The sequence below is a fragment of the Camelina sativa genome, chromosome 14, assembly GCF_030686135.1.
Source record: "Camelina sativa cultivar CO46 ecotype springtype chromosome 14, ASM3068613v1".
Classification (NCBI taxonomy): Eukaryota; Viridiplantae; Streptophyta; class Magnoliopsida; order Brassicales; family Brassicaceae; genus Camelina; species Camelina sativa.
In genome coordinates this window covers 9450864-9473800 of record NC_141893.1, presented here as the reverse complement: position 1 = coordinate 9473800, position 22937 = coordinate 9450864, and the positions used below count along the sequence as shown (strand labels likewise).

The 22937-nt window shown below is 35.4% G+C and overlaps 7 protein-coding genes and 1 non-coding gene across 11 annotated transcripts; 4 read left to right on the top strand and 4 right to left on the bottom strand.

Moving 5' to 3' along the window:
- Positions 1-1862: 1862 nt before the first annotated feature.
- LOC104740839 (uncharacterized) lies at positions 1863-2329 on the bottom strand. Its single transcript, XM_010461550.3, has one exon. The coding sequence runs from the start codon at positions 2214-2216 to the stop codon at positions 1986-1988; it is 231 nt and encodes a 76-aa protein (XP_010459852.1). The 5' UTR covers positions 2217-2329; the 3' UTR covers positions 1863-1985.
- Positions 2330-3354: 1025 nt separating this feature from the next.
- LOC147927998 (U6atac minor spliceosomal RNA) lies at positions 3355-3478 on the top strand. Its single transcript, XR_015581205.1, has one exon. It is a non-coding gene; the product is annotated as a U6atac minor spliceosomal RNA (small nuclear RNA).
- Positions 3479-4008: 530 nt separating this feature from the next.
- On the top strand, positions 4009-5977 carry LOC104740838 (uncharacterized). Its single transcript, XM_010461548.3, has 2 exons — positions 4009-5117; positions 5611-5977. The coding sequence occupies exons 1-2, from the start codon at positions 4471-4473 to the stop codon at positions 5663-5665; spliced, it is 702 nt and encodes a 233-aa protein (XP_010459850.2). The 5' UTR covers positions 4009-4470; the 3' UTR covers positions 5666-5977.
- A 364-nt stretch (positions 5978-6341) lies between these two features.
- On the top strand, positions 6342-9484 carry LOC104740835 (Target of Myb protein 1). 3 transcript variants are annotated; one of them, XM_010461546.3, is made up of 11 exons: positions 6467-6565; positions 6657-6682; positions 7013-7165; positions 7267-7345; positions 7437-7535; positions 7628-7741; positions 7828-7979; positions 8104-8185; positions 8272-8357; positions 8454-8639; positions 8718-9484. In XM_010461546.3, the coding sequence occupies exons 3-11, from the start codon at positions 7056-7058 to the stop codon at positions 9334-9336; spliced, it is 1527 nt and encodes a 508-aa protein (XP_010459848.1). In that variant the 5' UTR covers positions 6467-6565; positions 6657-6682; positions 7013-7055; the 3' UTR covers positions 9337-9484. The 3 variants fall into 3 exon arrangements, with proteins under 3 accessions (XP_010459845.1, XP_010459846.1, XP_010459848.1); XM_010461543.3 differs by having other exon boundaries at positions 6342-6675; XM_010461544.3 differs by having other exon boundaries at positions 6436-6682.
- Positions 9481-11375, bottom strand: LOC104740837 (uncharacterized protein C57A10.07). Of its 2 annotated transcripts, none has more exons than XM_010461547.2 (3): positions 10303-11375; positions 10107-10228; positions 9481-10006 (listed from the first exon to the last, which is right to left on the bottom strand). In XM_010461547.2, the coding sequence occupies exons 1-3, from the start codon at positions 10895-10897 to the stop codon at positions 9680-9682; spliced, it is 1044 nt and encodes a 347-aa protein (XP_010459849.1). In that variant the 5' UTR covers positions 10898-11375; the 3' UTR covers positions 9481-9679. The 2 variants fall into 2 exon arrangements, with proteins under 2 accessions (XP_010459849.1, XP_087341530.1); XM_087485404.1 differs by having other exon boundaries at positions 9481-10002; positions 10303-11340.
- A 786-nt stretch (positions 11376-12161) lies between these two features.
- Positions 12162-14163, bottom strand: GLTP2 (glycolipid transfer protein 2). Its single transcript, XM_010461542.3, has 6 exons — positions 13926-14163; positions 13707-13762; positions 13150-13280; positions 12891-13026; positions 12560-12703; positions 12162-12444 (listed from the first exon to the last, which is right to left on the bottom strand). The coding sequence occupies exons 1-6, from the start codon at positions 14092-14094 to the stop codon at positions 12409-12411; spliced, it is 672 nt and encodes a 223-aa protein (XP_010459844.1). The 5' UTR covers positions 14095-14163; the 3' UTR covers positions 12162-12408.
- Positions 14164-18739: 4576 nt separating this feature from the next.
- Positions 18740-20983, top strand: LOC104740833 (Thioredoxin superfamily protein). Its single transcript, XM_010461541.3, has 10 exons — positions 18740-19034; positions 19121-19186; positions 19291-19371; positions 19463-19516; positions 19612-19680; positions 19795-19857; positions 20141-20223; positions 20305-20370; positions 20469-20577; positions 20776-20983. Exons 1-9 carry the CDS (start codon positions 18801-18803, stop codon positions 20509-20511), a joined length of 759 nt encoding a protein of 252 aa, XP_010459843.1. The 5' UTR covers positions 18740-18800; the 3' UTR covers positions 20512-20577; positions 20776-20983.
- On the bottom strand, positions 20851-22222 carry LOC104740832 (Dof-type zinc finger DNA-binding family protein). Its single transcript, XM_010461540.3, has one exon. The coding sequence runs from the start codon at positions 21845-21847 to the stop codon at positions 21062-21064; it is 786 nt and encodes a 261-aa protein (XP_010459842.2). The 5' UTR covers positions 21848-22222; the 3' UTR covers positions 20851-21061.
- Positions 22223-22937: the final 715 nt, after the last annotated feature.

Here is a 22937-nt window from a genome sequence, read left to right as displayed (position 1 = left end):
CCGGCAACAATTCCACACTCATCAAGAAACTTCTCGACAGTATGCACACTGAATTCAGGATGAAGGAGATGGGCAAACTTCATTATTTTTTGGGAATCCAAACCACCTTCCATGACAACGGCTTGTTCCTTTCTCAAGAAAAATATGCAGAAGATCTTCTCCAAGTTGCTGGTATGATCGATTGTGCCCCTATGCCCACACCACTGCCAGAGAATCCTCATAAGGTCCCTCATCAACATGAACTCTTTTCAAATCCCACTCACTTCCGCAGTTTAGCAGGAAAACTGCAACATCTCACCTTAACTAGGCCCGATATACAGTTTGCAGTGAATTTTGTTTGCCAGAAGATGCATGCTCCTACGGTTTCAGATTTTCAGCTACTTAAGCGCATCCTTCGATACATCAAGGGCACTTACACCATGGGGCTTCTATTCGACAAAAACACTGACTTTAAACTTCGAGCCTATAGTGATAGTGATCATGTTGGATGAAAGGAGACAAGAAGGTCTACAGGCGGCTACTGCACCTTCTTAGGCAAGAATATTATTTCCTGGTCGTCCAAGAAGCAATCCCCTGCCCTGTTTCTAAAAGTTCTACTGAAGCAGAGTATCGACAATTCTCTGAAACTGCTTCTGAGCTGGTTTGGATTAACAACATGCTCAGAGATCTTCGCATCTCACAACCGGATCCTCCAGAACTCTATGGCGACAATCTCTCCTCCTTCTACTTGGCAGCAAATCCGGTTTTTCATTCCAAAACAAAACACTTTGAAACTCATTACCATTACGTCCGTGAAAGAGTAGCTTTGGGAGCCCTGATCGTCAAACATATACCAGCTCCTCTCCAGCTAGTTGACATCTTTATCTAGTCTCTTCCCTCCAGACCGTTTGCAACTTTACGATTCAAACTTGGTGTGGCTGTGCCACCCACACAAAGTGTGCATGGACGTATAGAGGAGTCTCAGTCAAAACCTGTTTTTAAAGCAGAAGGTCTCAAAACAGAGTGGACTTCAAAACCTGAAACGAAGCCCAACAACAACAATCAAACTCTAAAGCAGCCCAGTAAGCTTGCCAAGCAACAGTCGACTCTGCAACAAGACAAGGACGTTGCAGAGGAAGCTTCAACCACTAAAGTAAACACGACAAAGAGGGGTTGTAGTACGGAAACAAAGACAACGACGAGCAATCGATTTGACGTTCTTAACCTCTTGACCAATGAAAACATGTGTCAAGGGAACTAGGGTTTTGTGATTGTATAAATAGAAAGTATAGCTTCATGTAATGGTTAAGAGAGTATCAAGAGAAATAAAGAACTTTTTTCCTATTTCATTTCTCTTACAAAATGAATCTCTTAAGTCTCACATCTATAAGTTCTTAGTCAGAAATTAAAACCACCCTAATTAATCAAATATGAGATATAACTTATGTTGCATAAGAACTATTTTTATTGTTAATTAATCATAGTTTATGTGTTTATGTAATCATTGTATATAGCTAATTAGAAGCTGAAAATTGTGTAACTATTGTTTGGCGTTTAGAAAACCCCATGCAAATTGATTATCTTGATGCTGAATTTCAACATAGTATATTTTTATTTAAATAAAAAATAAAATGTTTTTCATTGGTTAACTTTTTAAAATGAAGTATTAATTACAGAATGGATCTTCTTCATCTTATGTTTTCAATCTAAACTCAAAACAAAACCATATTTTTGTTTAAACCCCATACCACCATATCTCTACACGCACCCTAAAAATCAAAGTCATCATCAAGCCTGTCGGAAGTTCATATTCATCAAGCCAACTTGATTTATTTTTATTTGTATTTTTTTTGTTGTTGTCACCGATTAAGTACACGAAGGTATGTGAAATTTAGGCTTCGATCTTATTACAATGGTTACATGCGAATATTATTTGAATATAAGAAAGGCGCTACAATTTTTCCACCACATAACATGACAAGACAAAGTCATATTTAACTTTTTTGCTATATGTGTTCGCCGATGGTTCCGACTCTAACCGAAGGTCCAACTGCAACCGGTGGAGTCCTCCCACATTCTCCAAGACACTTTAGACACTCTGCAACAATGGAAGTGGGTAGACAATGCTTATGGCACTCCACTTGGCACTCTTTGTCCGACTTTGCATCCCCTCCCATAGTAATTAACGATGTTAGTAGCATCGTGATCCACACCACACTCATGATTTTCATCTTCATTTTGTTTTTTTTGCTTCTTATTTGTTTTTATTTTTTATAAAGTAGATTATATAGCTCTATTATATTTTTGATAGATTTTAGATGTATCTATCTATGTGTAGATATTTGATATGTGACCATATTTATATTTAACCGGGTTATTGGTTTGAGATTTGGATAGAGTTTTAAAGACCTTAAATGTTATGTAAAATCTGTTGTTATTAGATTAATATTTTGTTATAATATGTTAAAGTTTAGTGTTATTAATTTGTGATTTGTAAAAAGTCATTTTAAATCCTAACAAATATGGGTTGTTGGATTGCATACTTTTCTAAAGTCATTAAAAATTTTGTGTTATTCAATTAAAACAAAAAAAAATTTAGGATTATAAGTGAATTCAATTATTATATTATTGGTTCATGATTTTATACATCTTTTTTACAAAATAAAGTCATGAAAAAATATCACAAAAATACAGAGATTGTTTGGAACATTATACAAGATTTTCAAAACTAATCAACAAAACTATGGAATACTCTCTTGTAATCCTTAAAAATCTTTCACTTATTTATTTTGATGATTTTGTTGAAGTCTTCAAATTTTTTTATAAATTAGAATCCAATAACTTTTCCTTAATGAAAGTATGTTATTTTCTTATTTACAAAGTATTGATATATTTATTTAAACCAATATTTAAAAATAGTGATTTAATTACTGACAACTCATAATTATAAGTATATATCTAAATGTTTTATATTTTTACCGCTAGATTTTTTATTACATATATCTTCACGTCTATGATATAGAGAAAATACCCAGACGGAAAAAAAAGCTAACATAGATGTTATGGGTCAAATTTTGATTTAGTTCCTAGAGTAGATTTTTACAACTCATAATTATCAGTATATATCCTTTTTTGAGATTAACATGTCTAAACTTACCAATATTAAAAAAAAAAATCCTAAAAGTGGTATGAGTTTTGTGGATTTCTTTTTGGCAAATATATAAATTTTGTAAATTGCTTTGACAAGTAAATTGTAATTCTAGCTCGCTCTAAGCTCCATAGCAAAATTAGCTATATTAGAGAGAAACAGTCCCACATCGGAACTTTGGTTTTTCAAGTTGCTGTATATATAGACTAAAAGGCATACAATAGGCTGTGTTCGAAAAAAGGAGAGATGGTTGGCATCTCCTCTGACAGAGACGGGATTTGATCTTCGGGTCTTTCAAACACATCCGGTTAAGGCTCTTCACCCTCGTGGTGAATCGAACCCAAACTTTTTCGGGTTTCTCTTTCTGTTATTGGGCCTCTCTAGCTCTACTCAATTTCATGCTAATTCTAACTTCCAATTTCTTTTTTTTTCTGAATCGTGTTTCTAGAATCAATCGATATATCATTACTTGTCTTTATTTGGATCAACAACATCTTATATAGTGTAAACACAAACATCCCAAAGTCAATGCTTCTTATACTAAATAAAAATCAAGAGACGTAGGAACTATATACACATCCATAAACGAGAAGCACGTCGAATGATTACTATATACAATTATTCCCTTGAATTTAGCAAAAAGGAATAATAAAGTAATGAAAACACGCATCTAAATATTGTCTTCTAGTACTACTAAACACGCTTAATAATAAATCGATTAATGCTTTTTCACAAACATTAAAAGACTCAAAAAATACAAAAGCCAACGCCCCTAAAAAGTCAGGAAAAAAACTAATTTATGCCAGCTAGATTGTAGACTCGAGGGAGTGAATAAGCTCTTACGTATGTTTAAATGGTGAGAGCATGCAAGAACATCAATTAATTTTAGATTGATGATAATACTAATTAATGGCCTTTAAAATCAATGATACGTGCCAAAGAAATCAAAAATATGATGACATATTGGTGGGGGAGAAGGATGATCTAGAAGCACTTGACTTTTAAGAAGTGTGAAATACTAATCCGTAAAACACTTGCTCAAATCCGGTACGATCTGCAAGATATCATATTAAAACCGCTCCTCCGTGTTGACAGCAGCAACAACAACAACACAGCCTCTCTCATCCTCATATTAAATAGGGGACTATATTTTTGAACCACTCTGAGGACAACGTGACGTTTTAAATTAAAAGCACAAAAAACTTTTTTACTATAAATCCCAAAAAGAGTATATGCTACAGAACAGGTCAATCAAGTTTTGTTCTGTTATAAAACTTAAGGACTTGTTTCTGAAATAAAAAGCTCAGTTTTTTTTTGTTTGGAAGTCTTGCAAAATCATCACGATGTTAGATCCTTCTTCAGCTAAATCCTCCAATACCCATTTGTGTTTTCCGAGTATACCCAATGATCACTCAGATTCCGGCGTCTGTTCGCCTACTCTGTGGAGAAACAGTCCTCCGAGGAGTCCTTTTCACCGGCCGGAAGATTACTGGAGCCTTTCGCCTGATTCTAGAGCACAAGCTATAGCTCGAGGTCAGCGAGAGCTTATGGAGATGGTTAGTAAGATGCCCGAGTCGTGTTACGAGCTTTCGTTGAAAGATCTTGTCGAAGTGAAGGTGAACCAAGAGAATGAACGGAAGGTGTTCGATGAATTGCCTGAAAGAGAAGATAAGCCGAGTAAAGTTATTAAGAAGACGAAGAGTGATAAAAGGATTGATCCGAATCGGACTGGAGGAGGATTCGATGGTGGGTTTCTTCTCAAAATGATGTTTCCGGTTAGCTTAGGAGGTAAGGCAAATACGACCAAGAAGAAGAAGAAGAAGAAGAAGAAAAAGGGGGAGGATACGATTAAAGATTCTCAGGTTTCACCGAGACCTTCGATCTGTGATGAGCTTGTGAGAGAAGAGGATAAAGAGTGGTGGAATAAAATGTCTGAGTTAAGCACAAAGAGGAGCGGTAGTAGCGGTAGCAACAGTAGTAATAGCCTAAGGTATGTTTTCAAAATTTAGAAATGAAAGTTTTCATCTTTCTTGCTTCTTGGATTTGCTTTGCTATTCAGATTTTATGAAAAACTCCTAGTTGTTCTAGTTTATTTATTCATTTCATTGAGTATGCTTTATGTTAAACTTGGATCATCTTAATCTTGATTATTATCTGCTAGCCGAGAAAAGAAAAAGCAATTTTTTTTTATTGTTGTCATTGTGTTAAGCGAACTGTTTTTGTGATGCTTTTTTTTTTGTTTGTCTCTCTTCATCACGTGAATCTTTTAACGAGCATGTTGGTTGTATGAAATATGTTGTTGTCAATGTCAAGTTGAAGACCTTTTGAGTTTTGACAAAGATTGTGAATGCTGATTGAAGCTCCTTATCTTTCCTGTTACTCATGAATCTAAGATACTTGAGACTCAGGACTATTTGTCTGAATGATCCCTAGTCGCGTAATTGGAAATTTTGGGTTTTTGATGTGAAAGTGTTTTGATGCAGGGGTGGAAAACGTAGCTGCTTACCTTTCTTCTGGAAGGCACATTCAAAAGAGTGAAGCAAAGCTTTCTTGGCGTAAGAAGCAGAGCTTGATTAGACAACAACACTCGAGTGTGTCGTTTGCAGTCTATAAATCTTCGGAGGGAATGGTTTTAGAGAACGAAGATGATTACTCTTCTGATAAATTATTTCTATATCTTTTTTTTGCTTCTGTAAGCCTATGTATCCTCCTTTTTGGATACGGTATTATTAGTAATGTAAATAGAGATGAATGTGCACTGATTGGTGTTTCAAATTCTGCGATTTTGAATTCGAATGTATAGTGTGTTTAGGATCCTACTTGATTTTTTTAAACCTTTACATATAAAAAGCCTAAAAACTAATAAAGCTACGTAAATAATAATCTTTGCCTTAAAAGGAGCGTTGTTTGGTTCAAAAGACTAAAGAGAAAGCTTTGATGTGAACTAATTGGTAGAATGGTCCCATTGTGGACTTATGAGCACGGTAGAATATTTGTGTTGGGAGTTTGTTGTTCTGTCCGAACGCGCGTCTTGGGAAACGCGTTTTTACGGCGGTTTGGGATTCTAGGAAAAGTCAACAATGGAAATCAATTTGGGTTTTGATATTAGGAAAATTTCTTGGTATATAGTTGCTATTATTCGCTAATAATGATCATTACTTACGACCTAAAACAACTTTATTTTATACTTTTTACTAATGATAATGAAAAGAATAATTAACAAAGTAATTAAGATTATTTTCCTTTTTAATTTCCCTGTCACCGACTGGTAAGTTTAGCATATAGTGAGACAAAAGAAGCCAAAACACAAAAGTCTTTTTCGCATCTGGCAAAAATAATAGAAAGAAGAACAAAAAAAAAAAAAAGAGAAGTCGCAGTTGATTTATATGGACGGCTAAGGCTGATGATGACCTGACTCCGATCGTCTTCGATTACAAAGTTTTGATTTTTCCGAGCACCCTTATAATTATTTGGTTTCATCTTCTCGATCTTGATACTCACAAATCTTCGCTTGGCTTATCATCTCAAGTTTTAGAGTCTATAGACAGGTTAAAGGTCTTTGCTTTTGTTTTGGTTCAATTATGATTTCTGTTATTCTTCCTTGTTCTTCAATTGCATATATATTATGGGTTTTATTTGAATCTCTCGTCGATGTTTTGATTCATGCTTCGTAATTGACTAATTGTTGTGTTCAGTTTACTGGATTTGGTACTTTGCTGGCTTAATCTGTCATGTGTATCCGTATAGGAGACAATTTTGCGATTGAATTAACTTCTTTTAAGGGTTTGTTTTGTAATTGAGTGCTTCTGGCTTCGTGATCTGGTCTAATTACAAGAGTCTGATCCCACTTGTGTTTGATCTTTTTTGCTTGTTCTATACTTGTAGGAAACTTGGAAACTTTAGGATTTGATTGAAAAGGGATCTTTCAATGGCGAATAACGCGGCTGCTTGTGCTGAGAGAGCTACTAATGATATGCTGATTGGTCCTGATTGGGCTATCAACATTGAACTCTGTGACATTATCAACATGGATCCTAGGTAAACGATAGAGTTCTTCAGAACCGTTATTTGAATTACTGGTATCTGATTGAGTCTAGGCTAGGATGCTTAAAGTATTGAACTTGTTTTGTTTTTTGTAGTCAAACAAAGGAAGCAGTGAAGGTGCTCAAGAAGCGTTTAGGAAGTAAAAATTCTAAAGTGCAGATTCTTGCCCTTTATGTGAGTGCTTATTTTTCACTCATTGTTGGATACAATGCTTTGTTTTGGTTCTGTTTATTGTACTGATCTTCTCATTCGTGGATTGGCTCAGGCTTTGGAAACTCTGAGTAAGAATTGTGGCGAGAGCGTGTGCCAGCTCATTGTTGACCGTGATATTTTGCCTGATATGGTCAAAATAGTGAAGAAAAAGGTTTTTACTTACCCATCTCTCACCTGTTTGTTACATATGAGCTCTATTATCAATTCTACTTAACCTGGAATTTTATCAACTAACTTACGCAGCCGGACCTGGCTGTGAGGGAAAAGATACTTAGCTTATTAGATACTTGGCAAGAAGCTTTTGGTGGAAGCGGCGGAAGATTCCCTCAGTACTACAATGCTTATAATGAACTCAGGGTTATAGTACTTGAGTCTTTTATTTGTATATTTATATATTAGAAATCAAATTTTTGTTAATCATTTTTGCCTTTTAAACACTTTAGTCTGCTGGAATTGAATTCCCACCTCGAACGGAGAGCAGTGTACCGTTCTTTACTCCACCTCAGACTCAGCCTATTATTGCTCAGGCTGCGGCATCAGATGAAGACGCTGCTATTCAAGCCTCTTTGCAAAGTGACGATGCTTCTGCACTCAGGTACACTCTTCTTGTTGAATATGTGTTTAACATTCTCTTTCCATCAAATCATTTTTTTTTTGCTAAACTAGCCTATTATTGGGTATTTTGTGTCTTAAACATGTTAGTATCTTGACTTTTTCAGTTTGGAAGAGATTCAAAGCGCTCAGGGATCAGTTGATGTTTTGACGGACATGCTTGGGGCTCTTGATCCAAGTCATCCAGAGGTAGAACAATATTACATGATTAGATTAAATGGCTCTGTTGTCTAATCTGATTTGTAACACTCACTGTTCGAAAAATGCTGTGACAGGGTTTAAAGGAAGAGCTTATAGTTGATTTGGTCGAACAATGCCGTACTTATCAAAGACGTGTAATGACCCTGGTGAACACCACTTCGTAAGGATTCGTTTCTTTCCTCCTTCATCCTCTTGTTGTTTCATCCATTTGATAAATTTTGTTAATGGTGAAAGAGACTCTTTTGTTTTTTTCCAGAGATGAGGGACTTATGTGTCAAGGATTAGCACTGAACGACGATTTGCAGCGTGTCCTTCAGCACCATGATGATAAGTCAAAGGGAAACTCTGCTCCTGCAACAGCTCCCACTCCAATTCCGCTTGTTAGCATCAATCATGATGAGTCAGATGAGTCAGATGATGATTTTGCTCAGCTAGCTTATAGGTAATGCCCATTCCTTGCTCATATCAGTTGAATCCCAAGACTTGGATTCCCAAAATTTTATTCAACTCATCTCTGCAGGTCGAAAAGAGAAAGTGCACGAGGGACTGGATCAGGGAATTTCAACCCTATTCTTCCTCCTCCACCACCTTCTATGAGGCCAGTACATGTTGATTCTGGCACTATGGACTTCCTCAGTGGTGATGTCTACAAACCTCAAGGAACCTCAGAGAGTGTAAAGCCTCCGAGTACTTCCCAATCATCATCACACCTGGACTCTTCCGCTCCTGTTTTCGATGATGAGCCAGTTCCCCGGAGCAAATCCCCTGAGCAAGCTTTGTTCACCAAACCAGTTTATGACCAAACTGAGAAATTGCCTCCTGCTCCATGGGATACTCAGGAAACAAGGAAGTATCCAGCATCAATGTCTGCTAGAACCAACAAGAGGCCAGATTACTTCCAGCATAATGTTCCCCAGCAGTCAAGCAGTGGCTCTGATTCTTCATACGATGATCTTGTGGGACAATCCCGGAATCTGTCTCTGAATCCAACAGCGTCTGCTGCTGCTCCTGTTACACCACCAAAGAAAGATGATAAACCAGAGGATATCCTTTTCAAAGACCTGATTGAGTTTGCAAAAACCAGGACATCATCATCTTCTACCTCCAAACCCAACAATCAGAACAACAAACCGTTTTGAGACAGATCTTGCAGTTTGTTGCTTTACTATTCATTTTTTCTTCATTTGTGTTTGTGTTTTCCTTTGATTGAACATGGATGATAAATACCGTGTTTCTTTATATTCAAATAAATAATAGTGCATATATATAGAGAGATCTGTTACTGGATAGAAATGTCAAAATTTTATTTTAGGTAAATCGCATTTGATACAATTAAAATTCTCGTTTCTGACAACACATGGAATCAGAAGAATACAAAAAGATTCTGAAGTTTTCTCTGTATAAATATATATGGAAAGTAACAAAAACAAAAAAGAGTTTCAAGTAGTGGTTCCTCTAAGCAAGTCTAGTATAGTATAGATCTTATACAGATGAATCCCATGGGAGAGAGCCAGGAAAAGGAGCTGAACCACAGTACTTGAACAATTCTGCCATTTCAGGGCAGCCATTAGGGTAAGGTATAGTCCTGTGGAAAGGGTCACGCTTCAGCTTCTTACGCCAAAGTGAACCAACACACCCGTATGGATCTTCTTGAAACTGAGATCTAACCATAGCCTCGCCTTTTAGAGCCCCTTCCTTGGATGATAGGGTAGCCGGAGTTCCTAAATAGAAGAATCTTGATTCCGGAAATCCCATTGCTGAACGATGTAAATGTGCAAATCTCTCCTCCTTAAAATCATAACTCACTACCTGATCCAAGTATGAAGAAAGATACATTAATATCACAAGAATACAAAAACCTTTCGCTTACTAATGAGCGCGGAGTTTGGAAGTAAAAAAAGGCATTTACGGTTATGTTCTGTGGGTAAGACCCTGTGAGCTCTCTGAATCGACAAACACTAAAAAGAAGATTCTCAAAGCTGTCTCTGGCATGCTCTTCCGTCAATGCCCTCGGCCTCACCTCATCCTTGCCTGTAATAATCAAACCACATTTTCACCCTCAAGTTACTAAAGAGCAGAAAATTAAACATAGCAATAAGACTCACCAAACCATCTTTTAGACTCAGCGACAGCCCAATAACTCTGAGCTTCACTAAGAGGTCCAGCATCTTTACGAGTCTCTCCTCCACTGAACAAAAGCAAAGAATCATCATCTTTAGCTGCAGCATCAACACCTTCTTGTATATGACTCAAGAACGTAGCAGCCTGACCAGGATTCTTCTGATAGGACTCCAAGAACCACGAATCCTCCTTATCAACTCTACCGCAATCACTACTCGTATAAACAGAATGTCCAGCAACCATCACAAGGTTCTTCAGACTAGCAAACGGGTAACCATCCCCATCTAAGTCACTCTTCTTATAATAAGCAACCGCTGAACCAATACGGCTCTCGTAAACCGACGACACAAGTATCAAAACCGTGATCCCAAACGAGACGCAAACGATGGAAACGAGAACCGGGTGCAGTTTGAACAAGTGGGGAAGACGAGCCCCGAGAGATTTGATCATTTTGGGAAACGAATTCTTAGGCTTTCTAGATTTTCTGATGGTTCCTCCTCCTGACTCTAAATCGAAATCGCTACCTCTACTAGAGTACGCATGGAAAGCCTTACTCGATCCAAAGGGATAATTTTTCATGATACAATCAAATCCACAGAGCTCGAGACCAAACAATGTGGCAGATTAAGCATACCCAGATCAGATTTAGAGAGACTAGTAATTCGTGGGATCATCAAAGGAATTTAACAAAAAAAGGTAAGGAATTTGATCGAACCCAGATCGTTGACTAACTCTCGATGACCATTAACGAAAAATCCGATCACGACCCAGGTGAAAAATTTCCAGAATTGAAACGGAAGAAACAAAAACTCACCGGATTTTATAACAGCTTCCGGTGAATCAAAAGGCAGAGTTTTTGCTTCCAAATTTGTTGACCGAGAAGTGTAAGATTGTGTTTGTCTTGTCGATCAAAGGTTTTTTAAAGAACAATTGAATTGACGATTTGTAACAAGAAGCTTCGGAAAGATGTTTTGTGTCGTCGACGTGAGCGAGGAAGAGAGAATTGGGAATAAGATTCGTTTGAGAATGGATCCTAAACGTTTTAAAAAAAAAGCCCAGATCCACATCTTGGTCCATTTATTTATAAATTATCATCAATACAAATATTTATTTAATTATATCATGCTTCATTAATCTCATACTATTTCATATTTCAATTTTCAAAAACTAGCAATAATTTTAAATAAAATAAAGATTAATTAATTAACCCAGACATATACACATTCTCGGATTTAAAACTAAGTTATAAAACCATAACAATATTAATTACATAATTAAATTTCCATGTTGCAATATTAAATTCATCATACTAATTAAGTTATATAGAATACTATAAGGTTATTATTATTCCTTCTCCATATGCCAATGTCATTTCTGTTTTCATTTTATTATTTTCTTACAACCAGATATTCTTTTCATTATCATATTTTTGTTGAGTTTTGTCAATTCAATAATATACATACATCAAAGACTTTGGACCGTTAACTTGTAATCTATGAAGAGCTTCTGATGTGACACGTTCTCAACTCTTACTTGTTCACTTTCGTTAATTACTTAATCAAAATAGCACTTGCACCCGTTGATCGTTGCTAGCTAGATTAGGTTAATAATAATCGATACACTCACGACGGCTTTTAAGTTTTAACCGAAACTCAATCATTTAGCCGGTGTTTTCGTTAGTTTTGGATAAAATCCGGTTTTGTTATGTTAGTTTTATTGTACGTATTGGCATCATCAAGTCGCATGTTTTTAATACTGCAATAGACGGTTCGCTACGGGACATATGAGAGTCCGAGAACGTCGATTATAGTTTTATTACTTTCTATATAAATAAGTAGGCTACTTTATAAAGCTTAATTAAGACATCCCTGATACATGTATATGCAGGAGAAATTACATCCATACACATTTTATATAACTTTAAAAGAGAAGAGAAATCATCTTAGTTCGGATGATTAAATAAATAAATATTACAATATATATTGATATATACGTGCGTACATACATTGATATATACATTTTTCTAAAAACTAAACTTATCATTTGAGCGAAAATCCACAAAATATTTAGATTGTTTTTCAACCCGTCACCTACATCGATCTTAATCTGTTCACCCCGTATCGATCCTGAAAGATAAAATGAAGCATCATGCACGATAATCAATATGTAGATCAAACTAAAAATTTGAAAACGTAATAAAAAGGACTCTAACTATATGTGTTAATGGTAATTAATGATTACCAGAACAAAGTAGATTTCTTTGAGAATAGGTGTCAACAATGAGCTTAAAGTATCAATGTCTTCTTTTAAGGTATCATTGCTCTCGTCTCTTGCACCAATCGCGTCCATGAACGTTTTGTTGTCAGGTACCAGCTTCAAACACACCTTCATTATTACATATATATTCTACACTATATCAGTACACGTAATATATATATGTCCCCAAGAAAATTCATTTTATATGTTAATAACATTAAAACATAAAATGACGATGGGATATAAAAAAGGGAAATGATGTTAGCTTAGCTAGTAAGTATGATATAGCTAGAAAGAGAGTGATCATGGTGCATACTTTGAAAGCAGCAGACGCGATCCATCCATGATGCGGTTTTAATGTCGTCATGTAGCATTCTTCTACAAGTTCTTCCATTCTCGACGACGGTTCTTTGGACAACGAGCGTAGTAAACCAGCAGTAAAATCCATTGTCCTTAAATTTGTGATAGAATATAAAATATTAAGAAAGAGAACTCTATAATTAGTTGGTGAAATTTAACGATAGTTATGTAAGATGAATATTGTCGAGAAAAAAGAAAGAGTGGGGTGAATATACCTAGTGAGCCAAAAAATAGCTCTACTACAACTAGCAACCATTTTGGATGTTCCCTCCTCCTTTTCTTTCTTCAGAATCTCAACCAAGTTGGAGTAAACACATGAATCTGTTTCACAAACTTTCTCTAATCTCTACACCACCCAATTCAGCAAAAAAAAGAAAAGACATAAGTCAAAGATAATTCAAGTACAAAAAAGAAGAAGATGGAAGCAAGATAGCAATTTTATAGAAAGTTATTTAAGAATAGACTAAAGTCCTCATGAAAGCAAACCAAATAAAGGATTACAAGGCTGAAATTGAATTATTGAAGAGATCTTTTACACAAAACAAAAGCACTGAGGAGATATCTATTGGGCGTTCTTATCAGCATAAAAGTTTAACTGATTTTATTATTTATTAATATTATTATAGACCCACCATACATATATACCACACGTACATATGATGTTGATGAGTTACTTTCAATCAATAAAGAGGACAAATCAAAATAAAATAAAGCGTCTTGCATGTCTTGTCTTTATATGCATGAAGTTACATTATCTTTATATATAGTTTACCTGAATATTTTGATCAATGTCTTGTCTAAGAACAGCCATTGTCGGTCCTATCTTATCTGCAAACACCAAATCACAAACAGCCGATCGGGACAATCATTGAGTTGTGCTAGGTATGAACTTAAGAGACAATTCGGATTCCTTAAATAAAATACAATCATATATGAAACAAATTAAGGGGGATCAATTAGTATGATCCATGCAAAATAAAAATGAAGATACCAAGAACTTGGATGATTAAGTTGCAGAAGGAGAGAAGAGGCCTCAAGGGTATATGTGTAGCTTCAGTGTTATCTCCAGGTTTAGTTATGACGAAAAGAGAGAAATCTTCAATGGCGGTTTGAAGCTCTGTCTTCTTCGTCTTCTCCATCTCGTATCTCTTTCTCTTCATGACCTCTTCTCTCTCTTATTCATAATCTTCTACTTTCTCCTTTTATTACAAAAGACTAGAGTTATATATATTAGTGTAAAAACATCGCTTTGACTTTAAATCATCAAGTTGGTGTTGTCTTTTGTATAATAAAGGGAGATGTTAAATATAATATAATACACCAAAATTGTTCCTCGTTAATATATGATTGAATAAAAGTAATAATATTGTTTTGGGTTAGAAGCGGAGACAAGTTAACTTCAACAGCAAAGACGGTCCATATATAATAACACATATATAGGTATGGCATGGAAAATAGTAATACTCGCTTAGATTCCTTAGGTTATGATGATGGTGACCCACTTTTTGACCTCTATTTTTTTGGTGTATGGTTCTAATCGATCCGAATATTTAAATAAAATAGAATTCTGGATGTTAACGATTAAAATAAGCGTTGAAAACACTAGTAGTATTGATTAGTGGGCTTAGGGTTCTGTTTAGATGTGCTGGTTGGTCATAAGGCATGCAAGGATGAAATAAAAGGAATCTTCTCCCAATTTCTTTATTATTTGGATTAATTGTCAGCTCTTCGTTCATGAATCCAATCATTTGCACCACTATATATAATATGTATGTATATTATTTCGTGCTTAAATTGAAATATAGTTTTGAGATATAAAAAATACCTAAAAGACAATTTTCACTATTTAAAAAAATTCAAAACATACGTATCATTCTATTCTAAAGATCACTATACTATTTTATAAGTATATAACATACAAATATATATATATATATATATAAATACATTTTTGATATCACAATGAAGAATTGAAACACAATTATCAAACGATTCAAACCTGACAAGGTTTCATAGTATACTTTCTAACAACTTCGTTTTTTTACGATTTTAAATAATTCTCAGCCGTTTTTACAATATTCACCTTAAATTTGTATCATACTTTACCTATAATTTACAGAATTACAGTAGCATACAAATTACTCAATTCTTAACCTTTTTGTTTTTTTTTTCCAAATATTCCGCGATAGCAATGTAAGACTTTTTTTGTTAACATATCTCTCACATGCCAACTTCTTACACTAAACGGTTGATTAATAACATGATATATATATATATATATATATAATATTGGAAATTGATAGAATAAATAATATTTCACGGAAGAGATCTACCTTGCTCTTTTCCTCATACTTCGTCTTTTTAGCGACCTATTCGAAAATAGAGCTGCAAAATAGAAATGCATTCATCAGCAGTTTTCCTTGACTTTCAATTCACAGCAATAGTTGTCACGATTTTGTACCTTGATCACATAATTAATGTTAGACACCTTGACATTTATTCTTCTAAGTTTGGTCTGAAGACTTATTATGTTATTTGTGTGTCTAACATCTTTTGGGAGTGGACTCACTAGCGTAGTTTGGAATATGTTAGAAATTTCTATTGCTTCATCATGTCCAACTAACCATAGCATATACCATCAATGAATATTTGTATAGTAATCCACAAATATTTAATTAGCAACTGCTCAATATATCTAAATATAACAACAAAGCTAAGATCTCATTCAGAATGTATCAATTACCTCGGAACGCATAATATGAAGGAATTTTTCAAGGCCAGCAAAATAAATTTGTTCAGCACTTGGAGTGCCTTACACATGCTATATGACTTTTCAGATAATACTTGGTCTGAAAAGAAATTGGTAAAATAAAGAAGGTTTTTGGAAATAAACAAATAAAGTTATATTTCTAAATATTGATGATTCGGTGTATACATTTCGTACACTTTGTTTATTTAAATCATTTTATTGTCAACAGTTATCAAATTGTGTGTTTTTCAACTACTTTAAATTTATTTAACATGTATTCTTTTGTGAAATCACATAGAATTACAATATTTTGTAGGTTTATAAAGTAATTTATACAAAAAAAGTTTGCAAATATTAGTTTATTTTAAATAAAAATTATATATGTATTAATTAAATGTTTTAAGGGACTGGGACTGTTTTAAAATCTACTACTAACATAGTTTGTAATTTTTTTGTTATTGTGGTCATTTATGTATCTAGATATATATATATATATATATATATATACAAGTAATTAAATCGTATATATATTGCAAGCTGATGTGAGAGCAAAAGGCTTATACATCACCTCCAACATTACTACAAACAAAGAATATACATTATTATAGATTAATTAATAAAATTTAGAGATTATCATGAAGTTTGAAATTAAAACACTACCGTTGGTAGACTTTTTAATAATCAATTAAGGTAAGGCATTTTATTATTCTTTTCTCTTCTAGATGCTGAACTTTAAAATGTTAAAATCCTATCAAATCTTTGAAAAGACTAGTTGAATACCCTTCTTAATGTTTTTTTGCTTTGTCTCAAATATTGGGATAGGCTTTGTCTATTTTGGCCCATAATCTACAGACGTCTAAGTACTAACGAGTGGGTTGTGGCTCTAATTGAATTGAATGTGGCTGTCTCGAGTCTCCACCGCCGTGACATACAGAGCTTCATATCAACTTCCTTAACGAACCGCATTAGCAATACTTTCCCGGAGATGATCTTCATTCTCGCCGTCGAAATGGCTAGATCTTAGCTATACTATTGTTGCAGAGAGCAGTGAGCAAGTTTTCTCACTAATACTAATTTTAAAAATTCGAGGTTTAGTGGATCTGATCAAAGCCATGATTCAATTTTTTTTCTAACTTATTACTAATAAGGCATAACGAGATTTTGTTTTAGTACTTAAACTTGCACATACATTACAAGAAACAGTGATAGATGATGTATTAATATAATCACCAAATTAGGTTTTGAGGAATTGAATATGAAGATACGAGTTGTTAGAAAAAGAGAAATCCATTAAGGTGATAAAAACGGTTTCAATCATTATTACAAGTACTGAAATAATATAGAAAAAAAAAGAGGGACAAGGCCCTCCTTAATTAATTGGCTTTGGCTTTGTCTTTGATGCCGAGCTTCTTCTTCTTCTTCTTGTTTTTCGTTTTGAAAAGATTCGTGTTCTTGTCTTTAAATGAAGACACTGCAGCTTCAGATTGAACGGAGGCGGCGAGCATATCTTTGCGGATCTGGAACTCCTTCATCAGTTGTCTTCGATCAGTATTCTTATGCCAGATTTCACGACCATATGGAAGATCTGGCCGAATACAACCACAGCTACCGTACGTCATTGCGATCGAAGCCGACGGTGGAAACCCTATCTAAGATCTCTCCCTCTAATGCAGCGGAATATCAGGAAAGAGATTGAGTTTGCGATCAACAGGACCAAAACTCGTTAGTTTGTGCGTTAAGCTAACAGAGCAAACGACACGATAGGGTTGAGAGAAACTCTGTTTTTTTCTTATTAAAATTCAAGCTGCCCCATACAATAAAAGACACACTCCCAGTACAGGGAACTGACCCCCCTAAAATAGATAAATAGTTGTTGTTGCATGTAGTCAATTAAGTGTCAGTAGCAAAGTTGGTTTGTTTCCCCTAGAATTACCTCCCTAACGAGTGTTCGATTCTCCCCTATTGCACCAATACAATTTTTTTTTGAACATTTTAACTCTTTATTAAAAAAATGACCCCCCTAAGTTTTATTCCTGGGTCCGCCACTGCACACTCCTGTTTATAATAATAGGATCGATTAAACCTAAAGCAAAAAGGAAAACACAACACTGCTTAAGCTTATGTATAGTGGAAATAAAGAGATAGAATATTAAAGTAAAGGCCAGCAGAAAAAATTAACGCAAAGCCGAAGGCAGATAGTAGATGTTTGCTACATCACCCTCTCTCTCCCTCGCTAATTGAATTAAGTTTATGCTGCCTAATGGGCTTTTATAGCTAGCGAAGTAACAACCAAACCCTATCTCTCTCGAAACTGCTAAGTCGTTTTCTCAGTATTTAAACTAGTACACAAGAAACACAAGTTCTCTTTCACTGATCATACAAATGAAGAGAAAGAGACATATAATGGCATTGCAGAATAAGATTCTTTGTTTTCTGTATTTAAACTAGTATGATTTATATTACAAGAAGCAATGACGGATTATATATGCATCAATCAACATGTTAGGGTTTTGAGGAATTGAATCAGACGAATACTGAGTTGTTAAAAAACGAAGAGAAATCCCATTAAGGTTATATTACATAACATAAAAGGTTTAAAGTCACAAGGGCATTATTACACAAGTCCTTCTTAATTGGCTTTGGCTTTGGCGAGCTTCTTCTTCTTATTCTTCTTGGTTTTCTTTTTGAAAAGATTCTTGTTCTTGTCTTTAAAAGAAGACACTGCAGCTACAGACTGAACGAAGGTGGCGAGCATATCTTTGCGGCTCTGGAACTCCTGCAGCAGTTGTCTTCGATCAGTATTCTTAGGCCAGATTTCACGACTATATCGAAGATCTGACCAAATACAACCACGACTACCGTACGTCATTGCGATCGAAGCCGACGGTGGAAAGTTGATACCCTATCTTTTTTTTTCTTTTATAGCAAAAGTAACATGTCTCTTACAGTATGTTAAAAAAAAAAGGAAAGTTTTCTAATATGTCTCGATTTTATTGGGCTAAAATATTGGGCCAGGCCTTTGATATTTCAGCCCATAATCTACACACACGTCTTCTAAGATACTGACGCGTGTTTTGTGTCTCCGGTAGAATTGAAGAAACACCAGACGACACGACAATGGCTGCCTCCACCGCCGTGACTTACGGAGCTTCATACCTGCTTCCTTCACGAACCGCATTAGCGATATCTTCCCGGGGGTTAACTTCATTCTCGTCGTCGAAACGGTTAGACCTCAGCTATCTGCGGCGGAGAGTCAAAGTCAATGCACCATCGCCAAGGCGTGTCGTGGTTCGTGCCGCCAGAACTGAGTCAGGCGGAGTAAAATTAGGAGCTAGGGCTCCCAATTTTGAGGTAAAAATGTCACATTCACGTCGCCGGAAAAAAACAGAGGAATTTCTAGTCTTAGAGATTTGTGTGTTTGTGATTGAAACTTATAGCTTACGGAGCCGCTCACTGGAAACTTATGGAAATTAGAAGATTTTGAATTGTACCCATCTCTACTTGTGAGTAATGAACTACTTTTCAATTTGTTAACTCAGCTTTTTATAATTTGTAATCTAAAACCTCTGTTCTTGAGTTTGTGTGTTGGTTTTCATAACATTGTTAGGTTATGTTCATCTGCAATCATTGCCCGTTTGTGATTCACTTGAAGAAAGACATTGTAAAGCTTTGCAATTTCTATATGGAGGTAGGTAACAAACATTTTGCTTCTGTGTTCTTTCCATAGCTTGACTCACTATGTATTGGTAATCTTAGCTATATATTGTCTGGTTCTGCAGAAAGGTCTTGCTGTTGTTGCAATATCTTCAAATTCTGTTGTAACTCATCCTCAGGTTTGTGTTTGTTGTGATACTCTCTAGTGTTAGTGATTGATTTGTTGAGATGAGGTTTCTATATGGTTTGTTCCATATTCGTTTCCTTTTCACAGGATGGGCCTGAGTTCATGGCAGAGGATGCAAAAGTTTTCAAGTACCCATTTCCTTACTTGTATGATGAGGTATGGACCTTTGTCTGTTCGGATCTTTTTTTTCTTTTCTTTGAACCTTTTCAGCATTGTTAGTTGTATATACAATTATTCTGATATTTTCGTGACATTTTTTCCTCTTGCCAGTCACAAGAGGTTGCACGAGAATTTGGAGCTGTTTGTACACCTGAGTTTTTCTTATATAAGAAGGTAAATTGTGATCATATCTTTTGATAAAAGATTGCTAAGTAGCAGGGAAAATGTCTACTGGTTTGGGTATATTTTTTCTGCTAAACCATGTAGAGATGAACTCACAAAGCTCTTATATTTGAAATATAGTATTATGGATATATGCTTAACATATGTTGGATTGAGAGTAGTTATATCATGAATATCTTTTCAAGCTTAAACTAATTATACTTCTTATAAAAACTTTGATTTGTTTTGGTAATTAACTCTATCTCAACTTGCTCTTGCGTGTCTAATGGAGCAGGATGGTCGTAGACCATTTGAGCTGGTCTATCATGGTCAGTTTGATGATTCCCGGCCTAGCAATAACATACCAGTAAATGGGAGGTTTGTTTTCTATGTCACTGCTTTTAACATATTCCAGAGAAGTTGTTATACAATAAAACCTAACATGTTATATTTGTGTAGGGATCTAAGCCTTGCGATTGATCTTGCCCTTAGCTGTCAACCAATACCGTCAAATCAAAAGCCAAGGTACACTCAGATTTGATACGCTTTTCTTCAATTCTTTGTTTACAATTTCTATAGCCTTTGATGACCAACTGAGACCCTGGATTTGGTATTGTAACAAGTGTTGGTTGCAGCATAAAGTGGCACCCAGAAACAGAGTCGTGAGCTAATACATTGATCGTGTTTACAAACTGCATTGTATTAGAAACAGCTGCGCAACATTATTTTCAGGCAAGTCGTGTGTTCTGTAAACTCAGGTCCATATTATGTTAGAACCAACCAAAGATCGATTAAAACTGTTAATTGTAGTTTCTGTTTCGATAGAGGTGCAAACTGGACTTCCTTTCTTGTTTACCAGAATCAGGTGTAGAACTGCCAAGGTTTGCTTTTTAACATATATGAATAGTGAGAATTTCGAATTTTTTACAGGTATGTTCTAATATCGAATCTGAAAGGAGAGGAAAAGGCAAAAGAGAAGAACTTTGAAACCTTACCCGCAAAAAAGAACATAAAAATTGTTAGTTTGTATTCATTATTCAAGATTAATATACAGTAATCTACTCCACGGATCCTATTCTGTGGGATCGTTCATGTGTGATATAACTTCATGAACAATATAAGAATGAGTTTTAGTGTATATAGTACGTGTTTTCTATATATAATAAATTAAGTATATGTGATCAAAATGAAAGAAACCATCTCCCTCTCTTTCTGGTCAAATCCCGAATCTGGTAAGATCTGTTGAACTCCAATTATCACCATTGATCATGAAACCCCCCTGAGAAATCAACTGGTCTGGCTCCTCTGAGAATGAGCATTCCAGTATCTCTTGAATCTCTTTGTCATCGAGTAAACCCTGGAACTCGAAGATCTCCTCTCGATCTTCTTGGAGGAACTGACCAAAACCTCGTTGATCTTCTTCGGTCTTGTCGGATAGATGATTGAATTCGCCGTAGAATCCAAGATCCACATCGGTTTCTTGGCTGATATCCCAACTCAAGGAATCTAAAGCATTAGTAGTTGTTGTTAACGGTGAATCTTGATCGGATCCAGTAGTATTATCTGCACTAGAAGGGCTACGATCAGTCACGTATTGTGCGAAAACCGCAGCCAAATCAATATCAGAACCAGCAGGGCTGGACTGAATTCCATCGTCTTGGTTAATAAGACCATCCGGCCGATTCTCGTTCCGACCAAACCTTTTGTGACTGTTGTGTCTGCTGCGGCTTCTCTTGCGACAGCCTCCACCTACAGGAATGTTGCGGAGAGAACCGCCTTTTGTCCAGTAGCGACGGCAACCTTTGCAGAAGTATCTAGGCTGAGACAAGCTGTAGTTGTTGTAATAACAAAACTTGGTGTTGGACGATGCACAACGAGGACAAGCCGGAGCAGTAACCTCTTGTCCGTAGGAAAGCTTCCATTTCTCCTCCGGAATTATTTCCATCTCCGGTGATGGAAACTGGTGCTGCTGGTAGCTGTTGTGTCCAATGTACGGCAACATTTTTCATATACTCTTTATGAATTTTTGGTGTGTAAAGAAGATTGGAAAGGCTAACAAGTGGGCACTTGGTGGTATATTCGAGTACATGTAACTCTAATATATATGGGATTGTGTGAACGTAGAGGTGAGGAATAGCATGTGTGTGTGGAAGCAGAGGTGCATCGATTAATGTGTGAAGGCTTACGAAGTAAACGTGGGCGGTTGCCGAGCCGTGCGTCTCCTTTTCCGTTTCTTCTTCAACAAGTTACCTTCGAATTTGGTCCTTCGTAATAGTTTTTACTTATATAATGACAATAAAATGTTTATCAATTATTTGGCCATTTAATAATCCAAGTTTTGATAAACGATTGCATGATGAATTTCAGAAAGTTTTTGTTGAGGCAACTTGAAATTTATGTTTCATAATTCATACCATCCAAGAGCAAATTAAAATAATACAGTATAAACGTATGTGCATTTGTGCCATCATTTTTCTTTCAGTTAACAGTCGTGGTAAAACTAAAAACCTCTACATAAAAATATTGTTGATACCAAGGTAGTTCAAGTGGTTTTAAAGAGTTTTTTTAATGCCACAACTCGATAGATATCTATTGGAGGAAACATCAGAAAATTTTGGTTGATGCATTCCCTTTTTTCTGTCTGCTTGACCTAACCGTGAATGTAAGTAAGTAAAATACTATAATTACCCTCTTCTAAAATATTAACGTAGGGACATCATATTATATTAGTGTGTAGATGATTAGTCACTTACATTCTCAGCATCTAGTTCTCGTGAACCGCAAGACACTACTGGATTTATTAAACAAAGCATCGTAACATTTTGATCACTTGCACTCATTCTACATTAGTATCATTTTAACACTTCCAAAGTTCCAAGCGTCGGTACATTATTCTTACTATTGTCATTTTGTTTATCCATTCACCAAGTTACTTGCATATATATGGTCTTTCATATATAGCTATATAATATATGCGTCCGATCAACTCAACTATATTTTCACAATTCACATATAAACTTGTTTGATAGGGTTTGTCCATATAGGGTTTGATGAGTAATAATGATCCTTGGAATAGCGGGGAACATTAACTC

Bases quoted from the DNA above. Each gene is read 5' to 3' on its own strand.
- LOC104740839 (XM_010461550.3), bottom strand. From the start codon at position 2,216: ATGAAGATGAAAATCATGAGTGTGGTGTGGATCACGATGCTACTAACA.
- LOC104740838 (XM_010461548.3), top strand. From the start codon at position 4,471: ATGTTAGATCCTTCTTCAGCTAAATCCTCCAATACCCATTTGTGTTTT. The intron at 5,118-5,610 runs GTATGTTTTCAA...GTTTTGATGCAG, and splicing joins AACAGTAGTAATAGCCTAAG to GGGTGGAAAACGTAGCTGCT.
- LOC104740835 (XM_010461543.3), top strand. From the start codon at position 7,056: ATGGCGAATAACGCGGCTGCTTGTGCTGAGAGAGCTACTAATGATATG. The intron at 7,742-7,827 runs GTTATAGTACTT...TAAACACTTTAG, and splicing joins ATGCTTATAATGAACTCAGG to TCTGCTGGAATTGAATTCCC. The intron at 8,358-8,453 runs GTAAGGATTCGT...GTTTTTTTCCAG, and splicing joins ACCCTGGTGAACACCACTTC to AGATGAGGGACTTATGTGTC.
- LOC104740837 (XM_010461547.2), bottom strand. From the start codon at position 10,897: ATGAAAAATTATCCCTTTGGATCGAGTAAGGCTTTCCATGCGTACTCT. The intron at 10,229-10,302 runs GTGAGTCTTATT...TGATTATTACAG, and splicing joins TGAGTCTAAAAGATGGTTTG to GCAAGGATGAGGTGAGGCCG. The intron at 10,007-10,106 runs GTAAATGCCTTT...TACTTGGATCAG, and splicing joins CTTACCCACAGAACATAACC to GTAGTGAGTTATGATTTTAA.
- GLTP2 (XM_010461542.3), bottom strand. From the start codon at position 14,094: ATGAAGAGAAAGAGATACGAGATGGAGAAGACGAAGAAGACAGAGCTT. The intron at 13,027-13,149 runs GTATATTCACCC...CACAAATTTAAG, and splicing joins GCTATTTTTTGGCTCACTAG to GACAATGGATTTTACTGCTG. The intron at 12,445-12,559 runs GTAATCATTAAT...TTTATCTTTCAG, and splicing joins AAGAAATCTACTTTGTTCTG to GATCGATACGGGGTGAACAG.
- LOC104740833 (XM_010461541.3), top strand. From the start codon at position 18,801: ATGGCTGCCTCCACCGCCGTGACTTACGGAGCTTCATACCTGCTTCCT. The intron at 19,517-19,611 runs GTTTGTGTTTGT...TCCTTTTCACAG, and splicing joins CTGTTGTAACTCATCCTCAG to GATGGGCCTGAGTTCATGGC. The intron at 20,371-20,468 runs GTACACTCAGAT...TATTGTAACAAG, and splicing joins CCGTCAAATCAAAAGCCAAG to TGTTGGTTGCAGCATAAAGT.
- LOC104740832 (XM_010461540.3), bottom strand. From the start codon at position 21,847: ATGTTGCCGTACATTGGACACAACAGCTACCAGCAGCACCAGTTTCCA.